The 27,242-nt window shown below is 40.7% G+C and overlaps 1 protein-coding gene across 14 annotated transcripts in view; it reads left to right on the plus strand.

The window, feature by feature from the left end:
• LOC139758191 (SWI/SNF-related matrix-associated actin-dependent regulator of chromatin subfamily E member 1-like) overlaps positions 1-27,242 on the plus strand; it is a 924,800-nt gene that overhangs the window by 174,304 nt on the left and 723,254 nt on the right. For 10 of the 14 annotated variants that reach the window (XM_071679412.1, XM_071679409.1, XM_071679411.1 and 7 more), the window contains exon 3: positions 16,355-16,398. The exons of 2 other annotated variants lie outside the window; for them this stretch is intronic. In XM_071679412.1, the coding sequence (XP_071535513.1) occupies positions 16,355-16,398 (44 nt within the window). Of the gene's footprint in view, positions 1-16,354; positions 16,400-27,242 lie in introns of all 14 variants that reach the window. 2 more of the 14 variants (XM_071679420.1, XM_071679413.1) reach the window with 1 other exon arrangement.

Consider the following 27,242-nt stretch of genomic DNA (forward strand, 5'->3'; position numbering starts at 1 on the left):
GGGGAAATTTTGAGGAGAAGTGGGAGACCAAATTGGAGTTGGAAAGATGGAGTGAAAAAGATTTTGTGTGATCGGGGCCTGAAATGCAGGAGGGTAAAAGGCGTGAAGGGAATAGAGGGGAATTGGATCGAAGGGGTTTTGTACCGGGGTTGATGTGTATCAATGGATTGAAGAAAAGGGGATGTAAGCATCTGGGGTAAACCATGGAAATTTTGTGGGGTTGGATGGGGAAGGGAGCCGTGGTTTCGGTGCATTATATATGACAGCTAGAGACTGAGTGTGAATGAATTGGCCTTTGTTGTCTTTTTCTCCCCCTACTCGCGCACATGTGGGGGGGGGGGGTTTGTCATTTCAGGTGTGGCGGGGTTTGGCGGTAGGAATGAATACGGACGCGGGTTTTGAATTATGTACATGTGTATATTGTATATGTCTTTTGTGTTTAAAATTTGTATATTTTGAGTGTATAGGTATGTATATGTGCGTGTGTGGCCCGTTAGGGTTTAAACATGTTTGTGGGTGGGTTTTGGCCATTCTTTTTTTTTTTTCCCTTTTGGTTTTTTTCCTTGCTAAGGGGGGGGAGCAGCGACAAAGATAATAAATAAATAGATAGAATTTTTTAATTTTACTTAAAAACCCCCCACCTGCGTTAGTGAGGTTTGGGAAGGAAACAATTTAGGGAAAAAAACCCAAACCCCAACCCCCAACATATGTTAACATAGATGCCCCACAATGTATACATACATGTACATTTCAAACCCTATACAATTTCATTATGTACACAGCATATACATATATTTCACATATACATATCTGGGAAATTGCCCGCATCATCCAATCCCATCACCCAAAAAGCCACACACAAAAAAAGCTTTCCCCCCTGCAGTGAGGCAGCACCGTACCAGAAAAAAAAGGCAAAATTTTTTTTCATAGTCAGTTTTCTTTAAATTTTAAGGGAATGCACTTTAAACCACAGCTCCCTTTCCAAACCAGGGCCCCAAAACCCTTTTCCCTTTTTTACCCCCGAGCTTCACATGCCCTGGTTCAATCCCCTTTACAGCACGTCAACCCCCTATACCCATTTTTTTCCCAATTTTACTCTATTTTCCCTTTCATGCCTTTAACCCTCCTTTTATGTTCAGGTTTTAATTGCTTAAAATATTTTTCACTTCATCCCTTTCCCCCTCCAATTTGGTCTCCCTCTTCCCTTGTTCCCTCCACCTCCGACACATTATCCCCTTTGGGCAATTTTTCCCCACTTAATTTTCCCCATTTCCCAAACCTTTTAAAACCCCCCCTTTGTTTCTCAACCACCTTTTTTATTTCCACACATCTTCTTACCCTTTCATTACCTACTCGATCAAACCACCTCAAACCCCAAAAATTTCCTCAAACATTTCATTTCCACACATCCACCCCCCCACAAACCATTTAAACATTGTTGGAAAACCCCTATTTTCCCTTAAACATCCCCTTTTTGCTTTCCAAATAATTTTTCTCGCCCTTTCCCCAAAAAACTTAAAGGTTTCCCCGAATTTTCCCCCCTCCCCCCCCCTTTTATCCATTTTTGTTCCATGGTTTTCCCTCCCTGCCCAAAACCACTCCCCCGTAAACTAAAAAACTTCACTTCCTTCCCGTTTTTCCCCCATTCAAACTTACCTCCCCAAATTTTTTTGACCCCCAAACCCCACTGAAACCCAATAACCCTTTCTTTATTCACATTTACTTGTAGCTTTTTTTTTTTTACACACTTTAAACCCAAATCAGTCACCCCTTCTTTCGTTTTCACCCGAAAACAGGGCCCCCAGGCCGTACTTTAGGGAACCCAACTGCTCACTTTCCCCAAACTTCTATCCCCAAAAGACTTCATACTTGCCCCCTTTCCAAAATTTTTGCATTACCTCCCAACCCCCATCCCTAAACCCAAAATTTAAAAAACCAAAGGAGACATCAGCACCCCGGGTGAAACCAACATTCCTAGGGGCCATTCACTTTCCTCCTTTCCACTCATACACAAGCCTTACATCCTTTGGTTTAAAAAAAAAATTTCACTTCTAACAACTTGCCTCCCTCGCCATATACTCTTAAAACCTTCCAAAAAGTTCTTTAAATTTTTTGCTGTCTACAGACCCTAAATCTAATACAAATTCATCTGTTTTTTAAGTATTTCTCACATACATTTTTCAAAGTAAACACCTGATCCACACATCCTTCCCATTTGAAACCAACTGTCTTCCCCAATCTAATGTCTGTACATCCCTTCCCCCTTCAATCAATCCCCTCCATAAATTTTTCCCCAGAATACTCAAAAAGGGCCCTCCGTCTGTAATTGAACACTCATTTTTACCCCTTTTTCCCTTTTGTGCAATGGCCATGCATGACTTTCCCAAAACCTCGGGCATTTCACCATGATCCAAAATACTTTGGGAAACCCCTTTACCAACCCTCTTAGAAGCCCCCCCTTTTTTCACCATGTCCATAAATACTTTGGATACCCTTCCCAACCAAAATTATAAAGCACCCCTTTTTTTAATAAATTCCACTGCATTTACCATCCAAACATGCCACCTTACCGCTTTGAACATCTGCAAAGCTTTCACTACCTCTTTTTTATTTCCCAAATCATTCCCCCTCATCACTGCATTTTATTACCTCCCATTAGCCCCCTTCACCAATTTTCCCCGTTGTTCTCTTGTGGTATGCACTTTATTTACCTCCTTCCAAAAACATTTTTTTATTCTTCCTAAGATTTAATGATAACTCTACCCCAACTCTCATTTGCCCTCTTTTTCCCCTCTTGCACCTTTCTCGACCTCAGCTGCTTTCTTTATTACATATCCCAGTCATTTGCACTACTTCCCTAAAAGATCATCCAAACACCCCTCCTCTTCTCTTTCACTAAAAATCTTACTTTTTCATCCCCACTCACTACCCTTTCTAATCTGCCACCCCCCCACCTTTCTCATGCCACAAGCATCTTTTGCACAAGCCATCACTGCTTCCTTAAATTACATCCCATTCTACCCCCACTCCGCTTACATAATTTGATATCACCTTTTGCCTTTCTGCACTCAACTCTCCAGGTACTTCCTCCCCCTAGTCCCCTTTTCCCAGGCTCACTTACTCTTACCACTCCCTTCTCCCCAACATTCTCTCTTCTTTTCTGAAAAACTCTACAAATTTCACCTTTGCCTCAGCACATTATCTCTCTTTCACGGCCTATCAATTAGCATGTAATCCAATAACGCCCTCTCTTCTACTTCACATATGTAAAAATTTCTTTTTAAAACAGGTATTCCCTATCACAGTCCTTTTCCAGCACACAATTCCATAAGCTCTTCGCCATTTCCATTTACAGCAGTGAACACCCGATGTACACCAATTATACCTCAACTGCCACATTACTCACCTTTGCATTCGAATCCCCCATCACTATAACCCAGTCTCGTGCGTCAAAACTACTAACACACTCACTCAGCTGCTCCCAAAACATTACCTCTCATGATCTTTCTTCTCATGACCAGGTGCATTTGGCACCCAAAAGGGACCCACTCTCCCCCAATCACTTTCAGTTTTACCCATATCAGTCTAGAATTTACTTTCATAAACTTTTTTCACATATTCCAGAACTCCTTTCTCAGGAGGAGTGTACTCCGTATCGTGTTTCATTTTCCCTGTGGAGTCATTTGGAAATCTTGATCATGTGCAAAATTGTGATCCTTTTTCCCAAAATACATATAGAGTGAATTGGAACATTGTGTATACATGGGTCGACGTGTGGTCATGGGCTGAACCAGGGCATGTGAAACGCTTGGAGTAAACCAGGGAAGGGTCTGTGGGACCTGGATGTAGATAAGGAGAGTGGTTTCGATGCATTACACAGGACAGCTATAGACAGCGTGAACAAATCTGGCCTTTTTTGTCTTATTTTCCTGGTGCTATCTTGCTGAAGCAGGGGATGGTGGTGCTGTTTCCTGTGGGGTGGGATGGTACCAGGAATGAATAGAAGGCAATCACGTATGAATGTTTTTAAAATATATATATATATATATATTAATATATATTTTTTGCCGCTTTCTCCCGCGTTTGCGAGGTAGCGCAAGGAAACAGACGAAAGAAATGGCCCAACCCACCCTCATACACATGTATATTTAATACGTCCACAAACGCAAATATACATACCCACACAGCTTTCCATGGTTTACCCAGAAGCTTCACATGCCCTGATTCAATCACTGACAGCACGTCAACCCCAGTATACCACATCGCTCCAATTCACTCTATTCCTTGCCTCCCTTTACCCTCCCGCATGTTCAGGCCCGATCACACAAAATCTTTTTTTACTCCATCTTTCCACCTCCAATTTGGTCTCCCTTTTTCCTCGTTCCCTCCACCTCCGACAAAATATATCCTCTTGGTCAATCTTTCCTCACTCATTCTCTCCATGTGCCCAAACCATTTCAAAACACCCTCTTCTGCTCTCTCAACCACGCTCTTTTTATTTCACACATCTCTCCCTTTCCCTTAGTTACTTTCTCGATCAAACCACCTCACACCACACATTGTCCTCAAACATCTCATTTCAGGGACATCCATCCTCCTGCACACAACTCTATCCATAGCCCACGCCTCCAACCAGACAACATTGTTGGAACCACTATTCCTTCAAACATACCCATTTTTGCTTTCTGAAATAATGTTCTCGACTTCCACACATTCTTCAAGACTCCAGGAAATTTTTGCCCCTCCCCACCCTATGATCCACTTCCGCTTCATGGTTCCATCCGCTGCCAGATCCAACTCCCAGATATCTAAAACACTTTACTTCCTCCAGTTTTTCTCCATTCAAACTTACCTCCCAATTGACTTGCCCCTCAACCCTACTGTACCTAATAACCTTGCTCTTATTCACATTTACTCTTAGCTTTCTTTTTTTCACAACTTTACCAAACTCAGTCACCAGCTTCTACAGTTTCTCGCATGAATCAGCCACCAGCGCTATATCATCAGCAAACAACAACTGACTCACTTCCCAAGCTCTCTCATCCCCAACGGGTTCAAAACTTGCCCTCTTTCCAAAACTCTTGCATTTACCTCCCAAAACAACACCATCCATAAACAAATTAAAAAACCATGGAGACATCACACACCCTGCCGCAAAACCTACATTCACTGAGAACCAATCACTTTCCCTCTCTTCCTATACGTACACATGTCATAATCCTCGATAAAAAACTTTTCACTGCTTCTAACAACTTTCCTCCCACACCATATATTCTTAATACCTTCCACAGAGCATCTCTATCCACTCTATCATTTTCCCTTCTCCAGATCCATAAATGCTACTTTACAAATCCATTTCCTTTTCTAAGTATTTCTCACATACATTCTTCAAAGCAAATACCTGTTTTACACATCCTCTACCACTTCTGAAACCACACTGCTTTTCCCCCAATCTGATGCTCTTTTACATGCCTTCCCCCTCTCAATCAATACCCTCCCATAAATTTACCAGGAATACTCAACAAATTTATACCTCTGTAATTTGAGCACTCACTTTTATCCCCTTTGCCTTTGTACAATGGCACTATGCATGCATTCCGCCAATCCTCAGGCACCTCACCATGAGTCATACATACATTAAATAACCTTACCAACCAGTCAATAATACAGTCACCCCTTTTTTTAATAAATTCCACTGCAATACCATCCAAACCTGCTGCCTTGCCAGTTTTCATCTTCCGCAAAGCTTTTAAAAAAACCTTTTCTCTGTTTACCAAATCATTTTCCTAACCCTCTCACTTTGCACACCACCTCGACCAAGACCCCCTATATCTGCCACTCTATCATCAAAACATTCAACAAACTTCAAAATATCACTTTCCCTCTCCTTCCAATCCCCACTACTTGTTATCACCTCCCCCTTTGGCGCCCTTCACTTTAAGTTCCCATTTGCTCCTTGTCTTACGCACTTTATTTTATATATATAAAATATATATATATTATATTTTATATATATATATATTTTTTTTTTTTTTTTTTTTTATACTTTGTCGCTGTCTCCGCGTAATATATATTTTATATATATATATTTTATATTATATATATATATATATATATATATATATATATATTTATATCCCTGGGGATAGGGGAGAAAGAATACTTCCCACGTATTCCCGCGTGTCATAGAAGGCGACTAAAAGGGGAGGGAGCGGGGGCTGGAAATCCTCCCCTCTCGTTTTTTTTTTTTTATTTTCCAAAAGAAGGAACAGAGAACGAGGCCAGGTGAGGATATTCCCCCAAGGCCCCGTCCTTGTTCTTAACGCTACCTTGCTAACGCGGGAAAAAGGTGAATAGTATGAAAGAAAAAGATATATATTATATATTTTTTTTTTTATTATACTTTGTCGCTGTCTCCCGCGTTTGCGAGGTAGCACAAGGAAACAGACGAAAGAAATGGCCCAACCCCCCCCCATACACATGTATATACTACGTCCACACAAAGCAAATATACATACCTACACAGCTTTCCATGGTTTACCCCAGAACTTCACATGCCTTGATTCAATCTACTGACAGCACGTCAACCCCGGTTTTACCACATCGCTCCAATTCACTCTATTCCTTGCCCTCCTTTCCCCCTCCTGCATGTTCAGGCCCCCATCACACAAAATCTTTTTCACTCCATCTTTCCACCCCCAATTTGGTCTCCCTCTTCTCCTCGTTCCTCCACCTCCGACACATATATCCTCTTGGTCAATCTTTCCTCACTCATCTCTCCATGTGCCCAAACCACTTCAAAACACCCTCTTTGCTCTCTCAACCACGCTCTTTTTATTTCCCCCACATCTCTCTTACCCTTACGTTACTCACTGATCAAACCACTCACCCACACATTGTCCTCAAACATCTCATTTCCAGCACATCCATCCTCCTGCCACAACTCTATCCATAGCCCACGCCTCGCAACCATACAACATTGTTGGAACCACTATTCCTTCAAACATACCCATTTTTGCTTTCCGAAATAATGTTCTCGATTTCCAAACATTCATCAGGCCCCAGAATTTTCGCCCCCTCCCCCACCTATGATCCACTTCCGCTTCCATGGTTCCATCCGCTGCCAGATCCACTCCCAGATATCTAAAACATTCACTTCCTCCAGTTTTTCTCCATTCAAACTCACCTCCAATTGACTTGACCCTCAACCCTACTGTACCTAATAACCTTGCTCTTTTTACATTTACTCTTAACTTTTTTTTTCACACACTTTACCAAACTCAGTCACCAGATTCTGCAGTTTCCCACATAAATCACCCACCAGCGCTGTATCATCAGCGAACAACAACTGACTCACTTCCCAAGCTCTCTCATCCCCAAAGACTTCATACTTGCCCCTTTTTTCCAAAACTCTTGCATTTACTCCCTAACAACCCCATCCATAAACAAATTAAAAAACCCATGGAGACATCACACTCCCCTCCCAAAACCTACATTCACTGAGAACCAATCACTTTCCTCTCTTCCTACACGAAACACATGCTTACATCCTTGATAAAACTTTTCACTGCTTCTAACAACTTGCCTCCCACACCATATATTCTTAAAAATCTTCCACAGAGCATCTCTATCAACTCTATCATATATATTTTTTTTTTTTTTCTTTTTTGCTTTGTCGCTGTCTCCCGCATTTGCAAGGTAGCGCAAGGAAACAGATGAAAGAAATGGCCCAACCCCCCCAAAACACATGTATATACATACGTCCACACACGCAAATATACATACCTACACAGTTTTCCCCATGGTTTACCCCAGACGCTTCACATGCCCTGATTCAATCCACTGACAGCACGTCAACCCCGGTATACCACATCGATCCAATTCACTCTATTCCTTACCCTCCTTTCACCCTCCTGCATGTTCAGGCCCCGATCACACAAAATCTTTTTCACTCCATCTTTCCACCCCCAATTTTGGTTTCCCTCTTCCCCTCTTTCCCCTCACCTCGACACAATATATCCTCTTGGTCAATCTTTCCTCATCATTCTCTCCATGTGCCCAAACCATTTCAAAACCCCCTCTTTGTTTCTCTCAACCACGCTCTTTTTATTTCCACACATCTCTCTTACCCTTACGTTACCACTCGATCAAACCCCCTCACACCACACATTGCCCTCAAAACATCTCATTTCCAGCACATCCATCCTCCTGCGCAAACTCTATCCATAGCCCACGCCTCGCAACCATACAACATTGTTGGAACCACTATTCCTTCATACATACCCATTTTTGCTTTCCGAGATAATGTTCTGACTTCCAACATTCTTCAAGGCTCCCAGAATTTTCGCCCCCTCCCACCCTATGATCCACTTCCGCTTCCATGGTTCCATCTGCTGCCAGATCCACTCCCAGATATCTAAAACACTTCACTTCCTCCAGTTTTTCTCCATTCAAACTCACCTCCCAATTGACTTGACCCTCAACCCTACTGTACCTAATAACCTTGCTCTTATTCACATTTACTCTTAACTTTCTTCTTTCACACACTTTACCAAACTCAGTCACCAGCTTCTGCAGTTTCTCACATGAATCAGCCACCAGCAATGTATCATCAGCGAACAACAACTGACTCACTTCCCAAGCTCTCCTCGTTCCCAACAGACTTCATATTTGCCCCCTCTTTCCAAAACTCTTGCATTCACCTCCCTAAACAACCCCATCCATAAACAAATTAAACAACCATGGAAAACATATAATTTTATATATATATATTATATATTATATATATATATATTATATATATATTATATATTTTTCACACTATTCGCCATTTCCGCGTTAGCAGGTATCGTTAATAACAGGGGGACTGGACCTTTGAGGGAATATCCTCCCCTTTGGCCCCTTCTCTGTTCTTTTTTTTAAAAAAATTAAAAAAAACTGAGAGGGGAGGATTTCCAGCCCCCCGCTCCCTTCCCTTTTAGTCGCCTTCTACGACATGCAGGGAATACGTGGGAAGTATTCTTTGTCCCTATTCCCAGTAAATAATATATATATATAAAATATATTATATATATTTTATAATATAATATATATATATATATATATATAGGCATGTGTACGTGTAGGAAGAGAGGAAAGTGATTGGTTCTCAGTGAATGTAGGTTTGCGGCAGGGGTGTGTGATGTCTCCATGGTTGTTTAATTTGTTTATGGATGGGGTTTTTTAGGGAGGTAAATGCAAGAGTTTTGGAAAGAGGGGCAAGTATGAAGTCTGTTGGGGATGAGAGAGCTTGGGAAGTGAGTCAGTTGTTGTTCGCTGACGACACAGCGCTGGTGGCTGATTCATGTGTGAAACTCAGAAGCTGGTGACTGAGTTTGGTAAAGTGTGTGGAAGAAGAAAGTTAAGAGTAAATGTGAATAAGAGCAAAGGGTTTTTAGGTACAGTAGGGTTGAGGGGCAAGTCAATTGGGAGGTGAGTTTGAATGGAGAAAACTGGAGGAAGTGAAGTGTTTTAGATATCTGGGAGTGGATTGGCAGCGGATGGAACCATGGAAACGGAAATGGATCATAGGGTGGGGGAGGGGGCGAAAATTCTGGGGGCCTTGAAGAATGTGTGGAAGTCGAGAACATTATCTCAGAAAACAAAAATGGGTTATGTTTGAAGGAATAGTGGTTCCAACATGTTGTATGGTTGCGAGGCGTGGGCTATGGATAGAGTTGTGCGCAGGAGGATGGATGTGCTGGAAATGAGATGTTTGAGGACAATGTGTGGTGTGAGATGGTTTGATCGAGTGAGTAACGTAAGGGTAAGAGAGATGTGTGGAAATAAAAAGAGCGTGGTTGAGAGAGCAGAAGGGGGTGTTTTGAAGTGGTTTGGGCACATGGAGAGAATGAGTGGGGGAAAGATTGACCAAGAGGATATATGTGTCGGAGGTGGAGGGAACAAGGAGAAGAGGGAGACCAAATTGGAGGTGGAAAGATGGAGTGAAAAAGATTTTGTGTGATCGGGGCCTGAACATGCAGGAGGGTGAAAGGAGGGCAAGAACAGAGTAAATTGGAGCGATGTGGTATACCGGGGCTGACGTGCTGTCAGTGGATTGAATCAAGGCATGTGAAGCGTTCTGGGGTAAACCATGGAAAGCTGTGTAGGTATGTATATTTGGGGTTTTGTGGACGTATGTATATACATGTGTATGGGGGGGGGGTTGGGCCATTTCTTTCGTCTGTTTCCTTGCGCTACCTCGCAAACGCGGGAGACAGCCACAAAGTATAAAAAAAAAAAAATATATATATATATATATATATATATTTTATATATATATATATATTATATATATATATATATATATATATAATCTAAAACACTTCACTTCCTCCAGTTTTTCTTCCATTCAACATATACATATGAAATACATACACAGACATACTTTATATAGCATGTACTAATCTATACTTACTGCCTTTATTCATTCCGGTCGCCGCCCCGCCACACATGAAATGACAACCCCTACTGCCCACATGCCACGCGAGATAGCACTAGGAAAAGACAACAAAGACCACATTCGTTCACAACATTCTCTAGCGGTCATATATAATGCACTGAAACCACAGCTCCCTTTCCAAACCAGGGCCCACAAAAACTTTCCATTGTTTACCCCAGACGCTTCACATGCCCTGGTTCAATCAATTGACAGCATGTCGACCCGGTATACCACATTGTTCCAATTCACTTCATTCCTTGCACGCCTTTCACCCTCCTGCTGGTTCAGACCCCGATCGCTCAAAATCTTTCAAACTCCATCTTTCCCCCACCAATTTGGTGTCCTGCTTCGCCTCGTTCCTCCCCCATCTGCCCACATATACCTCTTTGTCAATCTTTCCTCACTCATTCTCTCCATGTGACCAGACCATTTCAAAACACCCTCTTCTCTCTCTCAACCACACTCTTTTTATTACCACACATTTCTCTTACCCTTTCATTACTTATCGATCAAACCACCTAACACCACATATTGTCCTCAAACATCTCATTTCAACCACATCCACCCTTCTCTCCCACAACTTTATCTATAGCCCATGCCTGGCAACCATATAACATTTTTTGAAACCACTATTCCTTCAAGCATACCCATTTTTACTTTCGAGATAATGTTCTTGCCCTCCACACATTTTTCAATGCCCCTAGAACTTTCGCCCCCTCCCCCACCCTTTGATCACTTCCCCCTTCCAACTTTCATTTGCTGCTAAGTCCACTCCCAGATATCTAAAACACTTCACTTCCTCTAATTTTTCTCCATTCAAACTTACATCTCAGCTAACTTGTCTGTGATGATATTGATCGTGAAATCGTACTTCAGTAGGAGTTCAGATGAATCTCTTAAGTAGTGCTTTATGATGCACGATACTCATGTTTTGTGAAGACAATCCACCTCATTAGGTATAAACAATTCAGAAAGCGTGGGTGTTAGGATTAGAAACTTTATGAAGTGTTTACTCCTGATGAGGCAAATTGTCCCTTGAATCATGGTATCGTGTATTATAAATACAAGTAAAGAGAATTATCTGATATCCTATTGAAGTGCGATTTCACTTTTGCACTTCAGTACGAGTTCAGATAAATCTCTTTATTAGTTCTTTACAGTACTCAATGCCCAACATGTTCAGCAAAGACAGTCAGCCTCAACATGTATGAACTGTTCATAAAGTGCTGGTTTTGGGATTGGGAACTTTGTGCATTGTTTACACCTAATGAGGCAGATAATTTGCATTAAACATCTGTATTGTGCATTGTAAAATATTAATAAAAAGAATAATCTGAACTCTCACTGAAGTGGGGCCTGGATGTGGATAGGGACTTGTGGTTTCAGTCCATTACACATAACGGCTAGAGCCTGAGCATGAATGAATGTGGCCTTTTTTGTCTGTTTTCCTGGCACTACCTAGCTGAAACAGGCACCACCCTGTGGGGTAGGGTGGTGCCAGGAATGGATGAAGGCAAGCAAGTATGAATATGTACGTTCGTATATATGTATATGCCTTTGTATGTGTATGTATATATGTTGATATGTCTATGTGCATGTATGGGCATTCATGTATATATACATATATGTATATGAGTGGATGGGCCATTCTTCGTCTGTTTCCTGTGCTACCTTGCTGATGGGGGAAACGGTGATTAAGTATAACAATAGAATGATAATAATATATAAATGGGAAAGTAATAATAGGCAGTGTTAAAATGAAAAGGAGATCGAGTGAGTATTTAAAGGTTTGTTGAATGTGTTTGATGATAGAGTGGCAGATATAGGATCTTTTGTTCACGGTGTTGTGCAAAGTGAGAAGGCCAGGGAGAATGGTTTGGTTAAGAGAGGAGAGGTAGTGAAAGCTTTGGGGAAGATGAAATCAAGGCAGGGTAGCAGGTTTGGATGATATTGCAGTGCAATTAATTAAAAATGAGGGTGAATGTGTTGTTGATTGGCTGGTAAGGATCTTCATTGTATGTATGGATCATGGTGAAGTGACTGACGATTGGTGGAATGCATGCATAGTGCCAATGTACAAAGGCAAAAGGTATAAAGGTGAGTGTTCAAAACTACAGAAGCATATGTTTGTTGATTATTCCTGGGAAATTATATGGGCATTTATTAATTGAGAGGGTGAAGGCATGTACAGAGCATCAGATTGGGGAAGAGGAGTATAGTTACAGAAAAGATAGAGGATGTGTGGATCAGGTGTTTGCTTTGAAAATGTGTGTGAGAAATACTTGGAAAAACAGATGGATTTGTATGTAGCATTTATGGATCTGGAGAAGGCATATAAGAGTTGATAGAAATGCTTTGTGGAAGGTCTTAAGAGTATATGGTGTGGGAGGTAAGTTGCTAGAAACCATGAAACCTTTTTACCAAGGATGTAAGGCATGTGTATGACTAGGAAGAGAGGAAAGTGATTGGTTTTCAGTGAATGTCTGTCTGTGGCAGGGGCGTGTGATGTCCCCATGGTTGTTTAATGTGTTTATAGATGGGGTGGTTAGGGAGGTAATGGCGATATTTTTAGAGAGAGGAGCGAGTATGCAATCTGTTGGGGATGAGAGGGCCTGGGAAGTGAGTCTGTTGTTGTTTGCCATTGTTACAGCTGTAGTAGCTGATTCGAGTGAGAGACTGCAGAAGTTGGTGACTGAGTTTGGAAAAGTGTTTGAAAGGAGAAAGTTGAGAGTAAATGTGAATGAGAGCAAGGTTATTAGGTTCAGTAGGGTTGAGGGACAAGTAAATTGGGATGTAAATTTGAATGGAGAAATATTGGAGGAAGTGAAGTGTTTTAAGTATCTGGGAGTGGACTTAGCAGCAAGTGTAACCATGGAAGCAGAAGTGAGTCACAGGGCGGGGAGAGGGCAAAGGTTCTGGGAGGAATTAAGAATGTGTGGAAGGAGAGAACATTATCTTGGAGAGCAAAAATGGGTATGTTTGAAGGAGTAGTAGTTCCAACAATGTTATATGGTTGTGAAGTATGGTTTATATATAGATAGGTTGTACAGAGGAGGGTGGATGTGTTGGAAATGAAATGTTTGTGGACACTATGTGGTGTGAGGTGGTTTGATCGAGTAAGTAATGAAAGGGCAAGAGAGATGTGTGGAAATAAAAAGAGTGTGGTTGAGAGCAGAAGAGGGTTTGTTGAAATGGTTTGGACATATGGAGAGAATGAGTGAGGAAAGACTGACAAAGAGGATATATGTGTCAGAGGTGGAGGGAGCAAGGGGAAGCAGGAGACCAAATTGGAGGTGGAAGGATGCATTGAAAAAGATTTTTAGCAATTGGGGCCTGAACATAAAGTTTTTAAAGTTAGAATCAGTGGTATCTTCTCAAAAATCTAGTATGGCACAGATGTAGTTAGCTGTTGTTAAATAATCAATGTTTATATAGTACTTTTCACTTGACATTTCAATAAAAAAAATTTTGTAGGTTCAAGAAAAATTAGCACTTTCTTATTCACCTACGAAGGCACAGAGTGGATGACTTTTACATGAAAGCCATTGCTTGAGAAGGTACCACCCATGGAAGTAGCATATGGTGGTCACTGATGTTTGTTTTTTGACATTATTTGATATTCTAAACATGATACTGTGATGAGATTATCATATAATCATGTTTCATTGTCAGATTAACTGATTTAGTGGTAACTTTTTTTTATACATTAATTTACCTGCATTCAAGTACAGGTACACCACCGAATTTTCGGCAGCCGATGGTTCAGCACCTCCTTTAGTCTGGACAAAATCATGTGAGAGAATTTGAAATTACTGCGGCCACCAGACTAGTTTACTGGGCAGCCACAGACGGCATTGTGTGTAGGGCATGCTTATTTACATTCTTTACACCACTTGTTGGTGGAGATACCTCAATTCTGTGAGACTCTTAGCTTATTTTGCTTAATTATAACCCTAGCTGTGGCTTCTAAGACATACAAGAGTGTCAGTTGTGGTGTCAAACATAAACACCAGTCCAATTCAATCCAAGATAAAGTAGAACTGTAGAAAAAAAATGGACCGTGGTGTTTCACTGTGTAAGCTGTGTGACATCTACAGTATTGGTTCGTCAACAGTTTATGATATAAAGAAGCAAAGAGTGAAAATATTGGAATTCTATGCAGACAGCAATTTCAAGAAGCAAATGACGATTAGAAAAGCTATGAAAGATGGTAAGAGTACTCAACACGATTGAGTGATGATAGAATGGTTTTGACTGCGCCGGAGTGATGGAATGGACTTATCAGGTAGCATGATAATTGACCAGGCTAAGTTGTTCCATAAAGAACTTCAGTTGCATCATGAACGTGACTATAGTGAAGGATGGCTTCAAAGATTCAAGAAACATCATGGACTTTCCATGAATAAAGTGTGCAGAGAAAATCGGTCTGCAAATCACGAAGGAACTGCCAAGTATGTTGACAAATTTGCAAAACTCGTAGCTGATGGGCACCTCAGTCCTGAGCAGGTGTATAATGTAGATGAAACTGCATTATTCTGTTGATACACACCTAGGAAAGCACTAACAGTAGAGGACGAAGAAGACCCCACAGGATTCAAACACTCTAAGAATGGACTTACCATCTTAGAGTGCTCAAACATTTATTATTTGTTTAATGTAAATTTCTGGCAGTCCATGGTATACTTTAGACACATGGTAGATGTATAATTAGTGGGTTAGAGGTGTGTTGATGAATTATTATTATATGACCTTGGTTGGTCTGGCAAAATGGTTAATCTGGCAATGCTTTGGAACCAAGAGCGCTGAAAATCGATGGTGTACCTGTATTTGCTGATAGAGGTATTTCTTTTTAAATCTATGTCCAGTTCTCTAGATTAAGGAAGTTTTAGTGTATTTGTATTTTTTACTTTTTCATTTAGAGGTAAAATTGGGAATGCAAATTTGGTATGATAAACTGAGCTTCTACTGTTATTTTTCTGCTGGAATATCATTTAATATGGAAGAACACAGATGTAAACTAGTTAAGCTACTGTTGTTCACCCCCTCACCCAGACACATGTAGATACTAAAGTGGACTGTTACATTGCAGCTAACATGGTCTTCTGCCTCATTGCTTATATATCATCAATCATCTATTTATATGAAATATTGATATGTAGAAAACTTATGATGATGGACCATGTGCTTATGTGTAGAGGCATTTTTAAGGATGGCAGTAATTGCTTACAGTGTATTCACTTCTCAACATTTGCATGATATAGTATTATATTTTGCAAGGTACTGCAGACTTCACTTTTTTTTTTTTTTTTTTTTTTTTTTACTGAAAACCCACAAATGCAGAATACAGTGCATGAAGGGTAAACAAGATACTGCATGAGGAAGACAACAGTCCCCTGCAGGACATAAGTATGCCAGTACTATCCAGGAGTCAAGGAAACCAGAATTTTGTAATATAGATTATGTAATTAAGGAAATAAGAATGAGTAAAGATGAAATAATGCAATAGAAATAGTGGTCAGGAATCATGATTCTGGTTGATACAATTCTATTGGAGTTAGCTACTGGTTTGCTGAAATTACCTAAGACTTGCATGTTGTACCATTTCATTTGCTTCTATATGCTTACATGTATATGCATTACAGTTAACATAATAATTAATAGAACATGACTAACTGTCCTGCAATAACTTATTATGACATGACTTAACTGTCCTGCAACATCATTATTTCAAGTTTATTCCAAACCAAAGTCAAGTACATTTTTCCTTTTTCGGATGTACTTTATGTGAAATCTTGCACCCTTGCCCATCTCACCTTATTTGTTATGTTGCGAGCTTATTTATACCATTGACCGCTTGCCTGTCTGTTCCTGTAGATGTTTACATGCCCGCGTCACCAATGATGAGCAACATACTCAAAGGTTAGTTGGTTTTCTGCAAGTTTTTCTTGAATTTTTTTTTTTTTTTTTGTAAGTAAATCAGTGAGTTTTCACTTATTGTTAAGTCCTGAATATTAGTTAGTTGAATAGTTGTGTGTATTATAATTATGGCCAGTGATTGCTTAGATTGTGTTTAGATATTTCCATAGAATTCTTTCCTGGACTTTTTTGTGTTATTGTATAGTTAATCCCATATGCTTTGTTCTTATGTAAAATACTTTTAAGCTTAAATCACCTCAGTGTATAAATTTGCCTTATGCTTATTTTTTTATTTGCCTTATTTAAATGGATGCTTGGGCGATGCTTTTAGACTTCTTTGACTTTCATATGTTTTCCCAAGCAGGCTGGAGGTTTCATTTGTTATATTTGCTTGCCATTGTACAGAATATGTTTTTTATTTGTTTTTTTTATCAAAACAGATTATTCCTTTAGGAATTAGCTTTGTTGGTTTCTACTTTTTACGGAGGCTCTACTGTAAGTGGAATAAGAGATTATCAGAAACAATAATTCTCCCTTTCCTCCTGTTCATATCAAGTAATATTGAAATTAAGGCTTCATATAATGGGTTGCCACCTGCTCAAGCTCCACTGTGTATTATTTGATTTTTTCATATATATCTGTTGTCATGGTTCCTGTGTTGTGTCCTCTATATATCCTGCTTAATTCAAGTGTTAAGGGAGTTCTCAGTCTTTCCTTAGACATTTTTGGAGTAGCTTCAAGGGAACTTTGATCATCTTTACGAAAAGAAAAGTTGCCTTAAAAAATGTCGTATAATTTTCTAGTGACTGGTATATTAAATGTACGTGCATTTGATTGTGTATTGCTGTTGAGTTAGGGAATGTGCAGAACCAACTCTCAGCTTGGAGAATGGGAAGCTGTGATCGTCATATCAAACAATTATAAAGGGAGGGAGAGGTATTCATGGAGGCACCTAAAGTAGTTGTATCAGATATATGGACAGGGTTTTTGGCTAATTAAAGGTGATGAGATTGCTATCTCTAAGTATGTTTACAAGTGCCTAGGTAATGCGATTCATCCAGAAATATTCATTAGTAGAAAAATGAAGTAATTCATTTGGATTAAGACATAAGTTTCAGCCTTTTGAAAGAGTAGAGAGAGGTTTCAGCTCTCTAGATGATGAGAGCTATTTATTGCCCATAGGCAGCTGAAAAAATTACTAGCTAATCCTGCTGTTTTGCCCCAAAATGTTAGATTTTTATTAAAGAAATATGAAATTAGCAGTGAACAACTTAATGGCTCTGTGAATAAGGTAATCATTTGGGAATGTATTTCTTCTTGAAGTGTAATAATGATTCTGCTGTGGTTGAAAGCACAGGATTAGCTAGTATTTTTTTCAGCTGCTCGTAGGCAGCTGAAAAAATTACCAGCTAATCCTGCTGTTTTGCCCCAAAATGTTAGATTTCTATTAAAGAAATATAGAATTAGCAATGAACATCTTAATGACTCTGTGAATAAGGTAATCATTTTGGAATGTTTTCTCTTCATGAAGTGTAATAATGAATCTGCTGTTGTTAAAAGCAGGTTTTTTTTATCATTATTATTATCATTATTATTATTACTATTATTATTATTACTGATTTTTTAATTTTATGATTATTATAATTAATCGCTGTTTTTATTTTATTATTATACTTAATCGCTGTTTCCCACATCAGCGAGATAGCGCCAGGAAACAGACAGAGAACGGCCCATCCACTCATTTACACATAAATGCCCATACATGCACATATCCATACATATGCATATCAACATACACACATATGCATACACAGACATATACATATATACACATGAACATAATCATATTTGCTTGCCTTCATCTATTCCTGGCTTTACCCCGCCCCACAGGAAATAGCATCACTACCCCCTGCTTCAATGAGGTTGTGCCAGGAAAATACATTAAAAAAAAGCCACATTTGTTCACACTCAGTCTTTAGCTGTCATGTGTAATGCATCGAAACCACAGCTCCCTATTCACATCCAGGCCCTGCAGACCTTTCCATGGTTTACCTCAGATGTTTCACATGCCCTGGTTCAGACCATTGACAGCATTTCAACCCTGGTATACCACATTGCACCAGTTCACTCTATCCCTTGCATGCCTCTCATCCTCCAGTATGTTCAGGCCCTGATCGCTGAAAATCTTTTTCACTAGATCCTTCCACCTCCAATTTGGTGTCCCCCTTCTGTGTGTTCCCTTCATCTCTGACACATGTATCCTCTTCGTCAACCTTTCCTCATTCATTCTCTCCATATATCCAAACCATTTCAGTGCATCCTCTTCTACTCTTTCAACCACAATCTTTTTATTTTATTTATTATTATTATTATTATTATTATTATTATTATTATTATTATTATTACCAATATTTTTTTCATCCTTGATTGTCATTTCCTGCATTAGCAGAGTAGCAATAGGAACAGACAGAAAAAGGCCACATCAGCTCACCACCAGTCTCTAACTGTCATGTGTACTGCACTTAAACCATAGCTCCCTGTGTACAACTGTCATGTGTAATGCACTTTAAACCACAGCTCCCTGTCCACAATTAGGCTATACAATCCTTTCCATGGTTTATCCTGGATGTACATCTTTCACCCTTCTGCATGTTCAGACCCCAATCACTCAAAATCTTTTTCAGTGTGTCTTTCCATCTGTTTGGTCTCCCCATTCTCCTTGTTCCCTCCACTTTTGACACATGTACTCTATTTGTCAACCTTTCCTCACATTTTCTCTTCATATATTCAAACCATTTCAGCATGTCCTCTTCTGCTCTCTCAGCCACACTCTACAGTATCTATTACTGCATATCTCTCTTACTCTTTCATTATTCATGTGATCAAACCACTTCATGCTATATCTTGTCCTCAAACATTTCATTTCCAGCACATCCCCCTCCTCTACACGCTCGCATCCATATGATATAATATTGTTAGAATTACCATTCCTTCCAGCGTACCCATTTTTGCCTTCCCTGATAATGTTCTCTCTTTCCACACATTATTCACTCAGTGCTTCCAGACCTTCACCCCCTTACCATCCCTGTGACTCACTTCTGCTACCATGGTTCCATTTGCTGTCAAGTTCACTCCCAGATATCTAGAACACTTCACTTCCTCCAATTTTTCTCCATTTAAACTCACACCCCAGCTAACCTTTCCCTCTACCCTGCTAACCTTGCTTTTATTCACATTCACTCTGTAGTCGGGCAATTCCCTCAGTCCAGCACATTTTGAATCTGCTGCCATTAGTTTGTGGATCTGGCACCAGGATGGCGCTGTCAGCAGTGCTAAGGTGCCAAAATCTGTTTACACTGCAGCTGACATAATTAACAGTCCTGTTAATTTATCATAGCCCCAGAACAAGTGTATAATGCTGACAAATGTGCCCTGTATTGGCATTGTATGCCACGAAAATTCCTTGCCCAAGATGTTGAGGAGTCTCCATCTGGAAGTAAGGATTCTAAAGATAGGGTAACAATTCTTGGCTGGAGCAATGCTGCAGGAACAAATAAAACTAAGCCAATTTCTGTTTTCCAGCAACTTTTCTAGTTTCTCTCTAGAATCTGCCACCAGTGGTGTATCATCAGCAAACAACAACTAACTCACTTTCCAAGCCCTTTCATCCCCCACAGACCACATGCTTGCCTCTCACTCCTAGACTTGCATTTACCTTCCTCCCCAGCCCGTCCATAAACAAATGAAACAACTATGGTGACGTAACACACCCCTGCTGCAGACCAGTCTTGGAACCATTCACTCTCCTTTCTTCCTACTCACACACATACAAACCTTTATAAGACTTCTCACTGCTTCCAGCAACTTTCCTCTCACATCATATATTCTTAAGACCTTCCAAAAAGCATCTCTATCAACCTTGTCATATGCCTTCTCCAGATCCCTAAATGCCTCATACAGATCCGTCTGTTCTTCTTTGTATTTCTCACACACATTCTTCAAGACAAACACCTGATCCTCATATCCTCTTCCTCTTCTGAAACTACTGTACTCCTCCCTAGTCTGATGCTCTGTACATGACTTCACCCTCTCAATCAATAACCCTCCATACATCTTACCAGCACATACCTCTGTAGTTTGAACACTCAGCTTTATCCCCTTGCCTTTATAAACTGGCGCTATACATGCATTTTGCCCATCCTCAGGCACCTCACCATGATCCAATGATCCATAAAATCCTTACATACATTGAAAATCCCTACCAACCGATTAACAACACAGTCACTCCCTTTCTTGATAAATCAACATGCTATACCATCCACTCTCATCGCCTTCCTGCAATTCATCTCACTCAGAGCTCTTACTCCTCTTCCTTCTTTACCTAACTACTCTTCATGACTCTTATTTCACATACCACTCTGACCAAAACACCTTACATCTGCCACTCTATCATCAAACACAAACAGCAGTCCTTCAGAAGACTCACTCCATTTCCTACTCACTTCACTACTACCTGTTTTCACTTCCCTCTTTGTACCTAGTTGTTCTCTTGTCTTTTGCTCTTTATTTACTTCCTTTCAAGGCATCTTATTATTCTCCCAAAAGTTTGTTGATACTCTCCCACCCCAACTCTCATTTGCCTTCTTTTTAACTCATGCCCTTTCCTCTTGGCCTCATGCTGTTTTCTCTTATAATTCTACCAATCATTTGCATTCCTTACTTGTGAGAATTGCTGAAATGTTTCTCTTTTCTCTTTCACTAGCACGTTTACTTCCTCATCCCGCCACTCATTCCTCTTTCTGATCTGCCCACCTCCCACTTTTCACATGCCACTTGCATCTCTTGCACATGCCATCACTGCTTCTCTAAATACCTGCCATTCCTCACCCACTCCCCTTGCTTCATGTGCTCTCACCTGTTGCCATTCTACTCTCAATATCTCATGGTATTTCTTCACACAAGTCTCTTTTCTAAGTTCACTTACTTATTCTTTCACTTACTTATTCTCTTCTTCCCGACATTGTTTCTTCTTTTTCAAAAACCGGTACAAGTCTTCAACCTCACCTCTACAAGATAGTGATCAGATGTCCTAGCTGTCTTTCTTTTACACGCCTATCAGCTAATATGTAATCCAGTGATGCCCTCTCACCACTTCTCATATTCACATCATTAACTTGTGTATATTCCTCCAAGTCACCAGTCCTTTTTCCACACACAACTCTACAAGCTGTTTTCCATTTCCATCCATATCACAAAATACCCTATGTACGCCAATTATACCCTCATCTGCCATTTTACTTACCTTCACATTTAAGTCTTCCATCATTAATACCCAGTCTTATTCATAAATCAAAACTGCTGACATACTCCGTCAGCTTCTCCCAAAAACTTACCTATCATGATGTTTCTTCTCATGGCCGAATGCATATGCACTGACAGTCACCCATCTTTCACCTTCCGCTTTCCATTTTACCCACATCGATGTAGAATTGACTTCCTTACACTATCACACACTTCCACAACTCCTCCTTCAGAAGTAGTGCTGTTCCTTCCTTAGCTCTTGTCCTCTCACCAAGCGCTGACTCTACTCTTAAGACATTTCCAAGCCATTTTTCCACTGTACCCTTACTTTGTTTCAATCAAGCAGAGCACCTATTTTTCCTCTCTTCTAATCTTGATTACATTCTCACACATTTAGATACCCCAGTCTGAGCCTTTGAGGAGGATGAGTACTTCTTCTGTTTCCTCTTTTAGAAACTGAAGTATGAGGAGGAGGGGGTTTCCAGTCCCTGCTCCACCCCCTTTAGTTGCTTTCTATGATGCAGGGAGTACAGAGTAGAACTCTTTCTTCCCTGGGGAAGTGATAACAAGTAGTGGTGATGTGAGAAGGAGATGGAGTGAGTATTTTGAAGGTTTGTCGAATGTGTTTGATGATAGAGTGGCAGATGTGGGGTGTCTTGGTCGAGGTGGTGTGCAAAGTGAGAGGGTTAGGGAAAATGATTTGGTAAATAGAGAAGAGGTAGTAAAAGCTTTACGGAAGATGAAAGCCGGCAAAGCAGCAGGTTTGGATGGTATTGCAGTGGAATTTATTAAAAAAGGGGGTGACTGTATTATTATAATGACTGGTTGGTAAGGTTATTTAATGTATGTATGATTCATGGTGAGGTGCCTGAGGATTGGCGGAATGCTTGCATTGTGCCATTGTACAAAGGCAAAGGGGATAAGAGTGAGTGCTCAAATTACAGAGGTATAAGTTTGTTGAGTATTCCTGGTAAATTATATGGGAGGGTATTGATTGAGAGGGTGAAGGCATGTACAGAGCATCAGATTGGGGAAGAGCAGTGTGGTTTCAGAAGTGGTAGAGGATGTGTGGATCAGGTGTTTGCTTTGAAGAATATATGCGAGAAATACTTAGAAAAACAAATGGATTTGTATGTAGCATTTATGGATCTGGAGAAGGCATATGATAGAGTTGATAGAGATGCTCTGTGGAAGGTATTAAGAGTATATGGTGTGGGAGGCAAGTTGTTAGAAGCAGTGAAAAGTTTTTATCGAGGATGTAAGGCATGTGTGCGTGTAGGAAGAGAGGAAAGTGACTGGTTCTCAGTGAATGTAGGTTTGCGGCAGGGGTGTGTGATGTCTCCATGGTTGTTTGATTTGTTTATGGATGGGGTTGTTAGGGAGGTGAATGCAAGAGTTTTGGAAAGAGGGGCAAGTATGCAGTCTGTTGTGGATGAGAGAGCTTGGGAAGTGAGTCAGTTGTTGTTCGGTGATGATACAGCGCTGGTGGCTGATTCATGTGAGAAACTGCAGAAGCTGGTGACTGAGTTTGGTGAAGTGTGTGAAAGAAGAAAGTTAAGAGTAAATGTGAATAAGAGCAAGGTTATTAGGTACAGTAGGGTTGAGGGTCAAGTCAATTGGGAGGTAAGTTTGAATGGAGAAAAGCTGGAGGAAGTGAAGTGTTTTAGATATCTGGGAGTGGATCTGGCAGCGGATGGAACCATGGAAGCGGAAGTGAATCATAGGGTGGGGGAGGGGGCGAAAATTCTGGGAGCCTTGAAGAATGTTTGGAAGTCGAGAACATTATCTCGGAAAGCAAAAATGGGTATGTTTGAAGGAATAGTGGTTCCAACAATGTTGTATGGTTGTGAGGCGTGGGCTATGGATAGAGTTGTGTGCAGGAGGGTGGATGTGCTGGAAATGAGATGTTTGAGGACAATATGTGGTGTGAGGTGGTTTGATCGAGTAAGTAATGTAAGGGTGAGAGAGATGTGTGGAAATAAAAAGAGTGTGGTTGAGAGAGCAGAAGAGGGTGTTTTGAAATGGTTTGGTCACATGGAGAGAATGAGTGGGGAAAGATTGACCAAGAGGATATATGTGTCAGAGGTGGAGGGAACGAGGAGAAGTGGGAGACCAAATTGGAGGTGGAAAGATGGAGTGAAAAAGATTTTGAGTGATCGGGGCCTGAACATGCAGGAGGGTGAAAGGCATGCAAGGAATAGAGTGAATTGGAACGATGTGGTATACCGGGGTCGACGTGCTGTCAATGGATTGAACCAGGGCATGTGAAGCGTCTGGGCTAAACCATGCAAAGTGTGTGGGGCCTGGATGTGGAAAGGGAGCTGTGGTTTCGGCGCATTATTACATGACAGCTAGAGACTGAGTGTGAACGAATGGGGCCTTTGGTGTTTTTCCTAGCGCTACCTCGCACACATGAGGGGGGAGGGGGTTGTTATTCCATGTGTGGCGAGGTGGCGATGGGAACAAATAAAGGCAGACAGTATGAATTATGTACATGTGTATATATGTATATGTCTGTGTGTGTATATATATGTGTACATTGAGATGTATAGGTATGTATATTGTGCATGGGTGGACATGTATGTATATACATGTGTATGTGGGCGGGTTAGGCCATTCTTTCGTCTGTTTCCTTGCGCTACCTCGCTAACGCGGGAGACAGCGACAAAGCAAAATAGATAAATATAAATTATTATTATTATTATTATTATTATTATTATTATTATTATTTATCCCAAGTGATAGGGGAGAAAAAATACTTCCCACGCCTTCCCTGCATGTCGTAGAAGGCGATTAAAGGGGATGGGAGTGGGGGCTAGAAACTCTTCCCTCCTTGTATTTTAACTTTCTGAAAGGGGAAACAGAAGAAGGAGTAACGCGGGGAGTGCTCATCCTCCTTGAAGGCTCAGATTGGGGTGTCTTAAATATGTGTGGATGTAAAACCAAGATGAGAAAAAAGGAGAGATAGGTAGTATGTTTGAGGAAAGGAACCTGGATGTTTTGGCTCTGAGTGAAATGAAGGTAAAGGTAAAGGGGAAGAGTGGTTTGGTAATGTCTTGGGAGTAAAGTCAGGGGTTAGTGAGAGGACAAGAGCAAGGGAAGGAGTAGCACTACTCCTGAAACAGAAGTGGTGGGAGTATGTGATAGAGTAAGAAAGTAAACTCTAGATTAATATGGATAAAACTGAAAGTGGATGGAGAGAGATGGTTGATTAATGGTGCCTATTCACCTGGTCATGAGAAGAAAGATCATGAGAGCCAAGTGTTTTGGGAGCAGCTGAGTGAGTGTGTTAGCAGTTTTGATGCACAAGACCGGGATATAGTGATGAGTGATTTGAATGCAAAGGTGAGTAATGTGGCAGTTGAGGGAATAATTAGTGTACATGAAGTGTTCAGTATTGTAAATGGAAATGGTGAAGAGCTTGTATATTTGTGTGGTGGAAAAGGACTGGTGATTGGGAATACCTGGTTTAAAAAGAGAGATATACATAAGTATACGTATGTATACTTATACTTCCCATGCTTCCCTCACGTGTCATAGAATGCGACTAAAGGGGATGGGAGCAGGGGACTTGAAACCCTCCCCTCCTTGTATTTTAACTTTCTAAAAGGGGAAACAGAAGAAGGAGTCATGCAGGCAGTGCTCATCCTCCTCGAAGGCTCAGATTTGGGTGTCTAAATATGTGTGGATGTAACCAAGATGAGAAAAAAGGAAAAATAGGTAGTATGTATGAGAAAAGGAACCTGGATGTTTTGGGTATGAGTGAAACGAAACTGAAGGGTAAAGGGGAAGAATGGTTTGGGAATGTCTTGGGAGTGAAGTCAAGGGTTAGTGAGAGGACAAGAGCAAGGGAAGGAGTAACACTACTCCTGAAACAGGAGTGGTGGGAGTATATGATAGAGTGTAAGAAAGTAAACTAGATTGATATGGGTAAAACTGAAAGTGGATGGAGAGAGATGGGTGATTATTGGTGCATATGCACCTGGCAATGAGAAGAAAGATCATGAGAGGCAAGTGTTTTGGGAGCAGCTGAATGGGTGTGTTAGTAGTTTTGATGCACGAGACTGGGTTATAGTGATGGGTGATTTGAATGCAAAGGTGAGTAATGTGGCAGTTGAAGGAATGATTGGTGTACATGGGGTGTTCAGTGTTATAAATGGAAATGGTGAAGAGCTTGTAGATTTATGTGCTGAAAAAGGACTGATGATTGGGAATACCTGGTTTAAAAAGAGAGATGTACATAAGTTTACATATGTATGTAGGAGAGATGGCCAGAGAATTTTATTGGATTACGTGTTAATTGATAGGTGCACGAAAGAGAGACTTTTGGATGTTAATGTGCTGAGAGGTGCAACTGGAGGGATGTCTGATCATTATCTTGTGGAGGCAAAGGTGAAGATTTGTAGAGGTTTTCAGAAGAGAAGAGTGAATGTTGGGGTGAAAAAAGTGGTGAGAGTAAGTGAGCTTGGGAAGAAGACTTCTGTGAGGAAGTACCAGGAGAGACTGAGTACAGAATGGAAAAAGGTGAGAACTAAGGAGGTAAGGGGAGTGGGGGAGGAATGGGATGTATTTAGGGAAGCAGTGATGGCTAGCGCAAAAGATGCTTGTGACATGAGAAACATAGGAGGTGGGCAGATTAGAAAGGGTAGTGAGTGGTGGGATGAAGAAGTAAGATTATTAGTGAAGGAGAAGAGAGAGGCATTTGGATGATTTCTGCTAGGAAATAATGCAAATGAGTGGGAGAGGTATAAAAGAAAGAGGCAGGAGGTCAAGAGAAAGGTGCAAGAGGTGAAAAAGAGGGCAAATGAGAGTTGGGGTGAGAGAGCATCATTAAATTTTAGGGAGAAGAAAAGATGTTTTGGAAGGAGGTAAATAAAGTGCGTAAGACAAGGGAACAAATGGGAACTTCAGTAAAGGGGGCTAATGGGGAGGTGATAACAAGTAGTGGTGATGTGAGAAGGAGATGGAGTGAGTATTTTGAGGGTTTGTTGAATGTGTTTGATGATAGAGTGGCAGATATAGGGTGTTTTGGTCGAGGTGGTGTGCAAAGTGAGGGGGTAAGGGAAAATGATTTTGTAAACAGAGAAGAGGTAGTAAAAGCTTTGCGGAAGATGAAAGCCGGCATGGAAGCGGGTTTGGATGGTATTGCAGTATAGTTTATTAAAAAAGGGGTGAGTGTATTGTTGACTGGTTGGTAAGGTTATTTAATGTATGTATTTCTCATGATCATGTGCCTGAGGATTGGCGGAATGCTTGCATAGTGCCATTGTACAAAGGCAAAGGGGATAAAAGTGAGTGCTCAAATTACAGAGGTATAAATTTGTTGAGTATTCCTGGTAAATTATATGGGAGGGTATTGATTGAGCGGGTGAGGGCATGTACAGAGCATCAGAGTGGGGAAGAGCAGTGTGGTTTCAGAAGTGGTAGAGGATGTGTGGATCAGGTGTTTGCTTTGAAGGATGTATGTGAGAATGTATGTGAGAAATACTTAGAAAAGCAAATGGATTTGTATGTAACATTTATGGATCTGGAGAAGGCATATGAT

Source organism: Panulirus ornatus, chromosome 29 (genome assembly GCF_036320965.1).
Source record: "Panulirus ornatus isolate Po-2019 chromosome 29, ASM3632096v1, whole genome shotgun sequence".
NCBI classification, from domain to species: domain Eukaryota; kingdom Metazoa; phylum Arthropoda; class Malacostraca; order Decapoda; family Palinuridae; genus Panulirus; species Panulirus ornatus.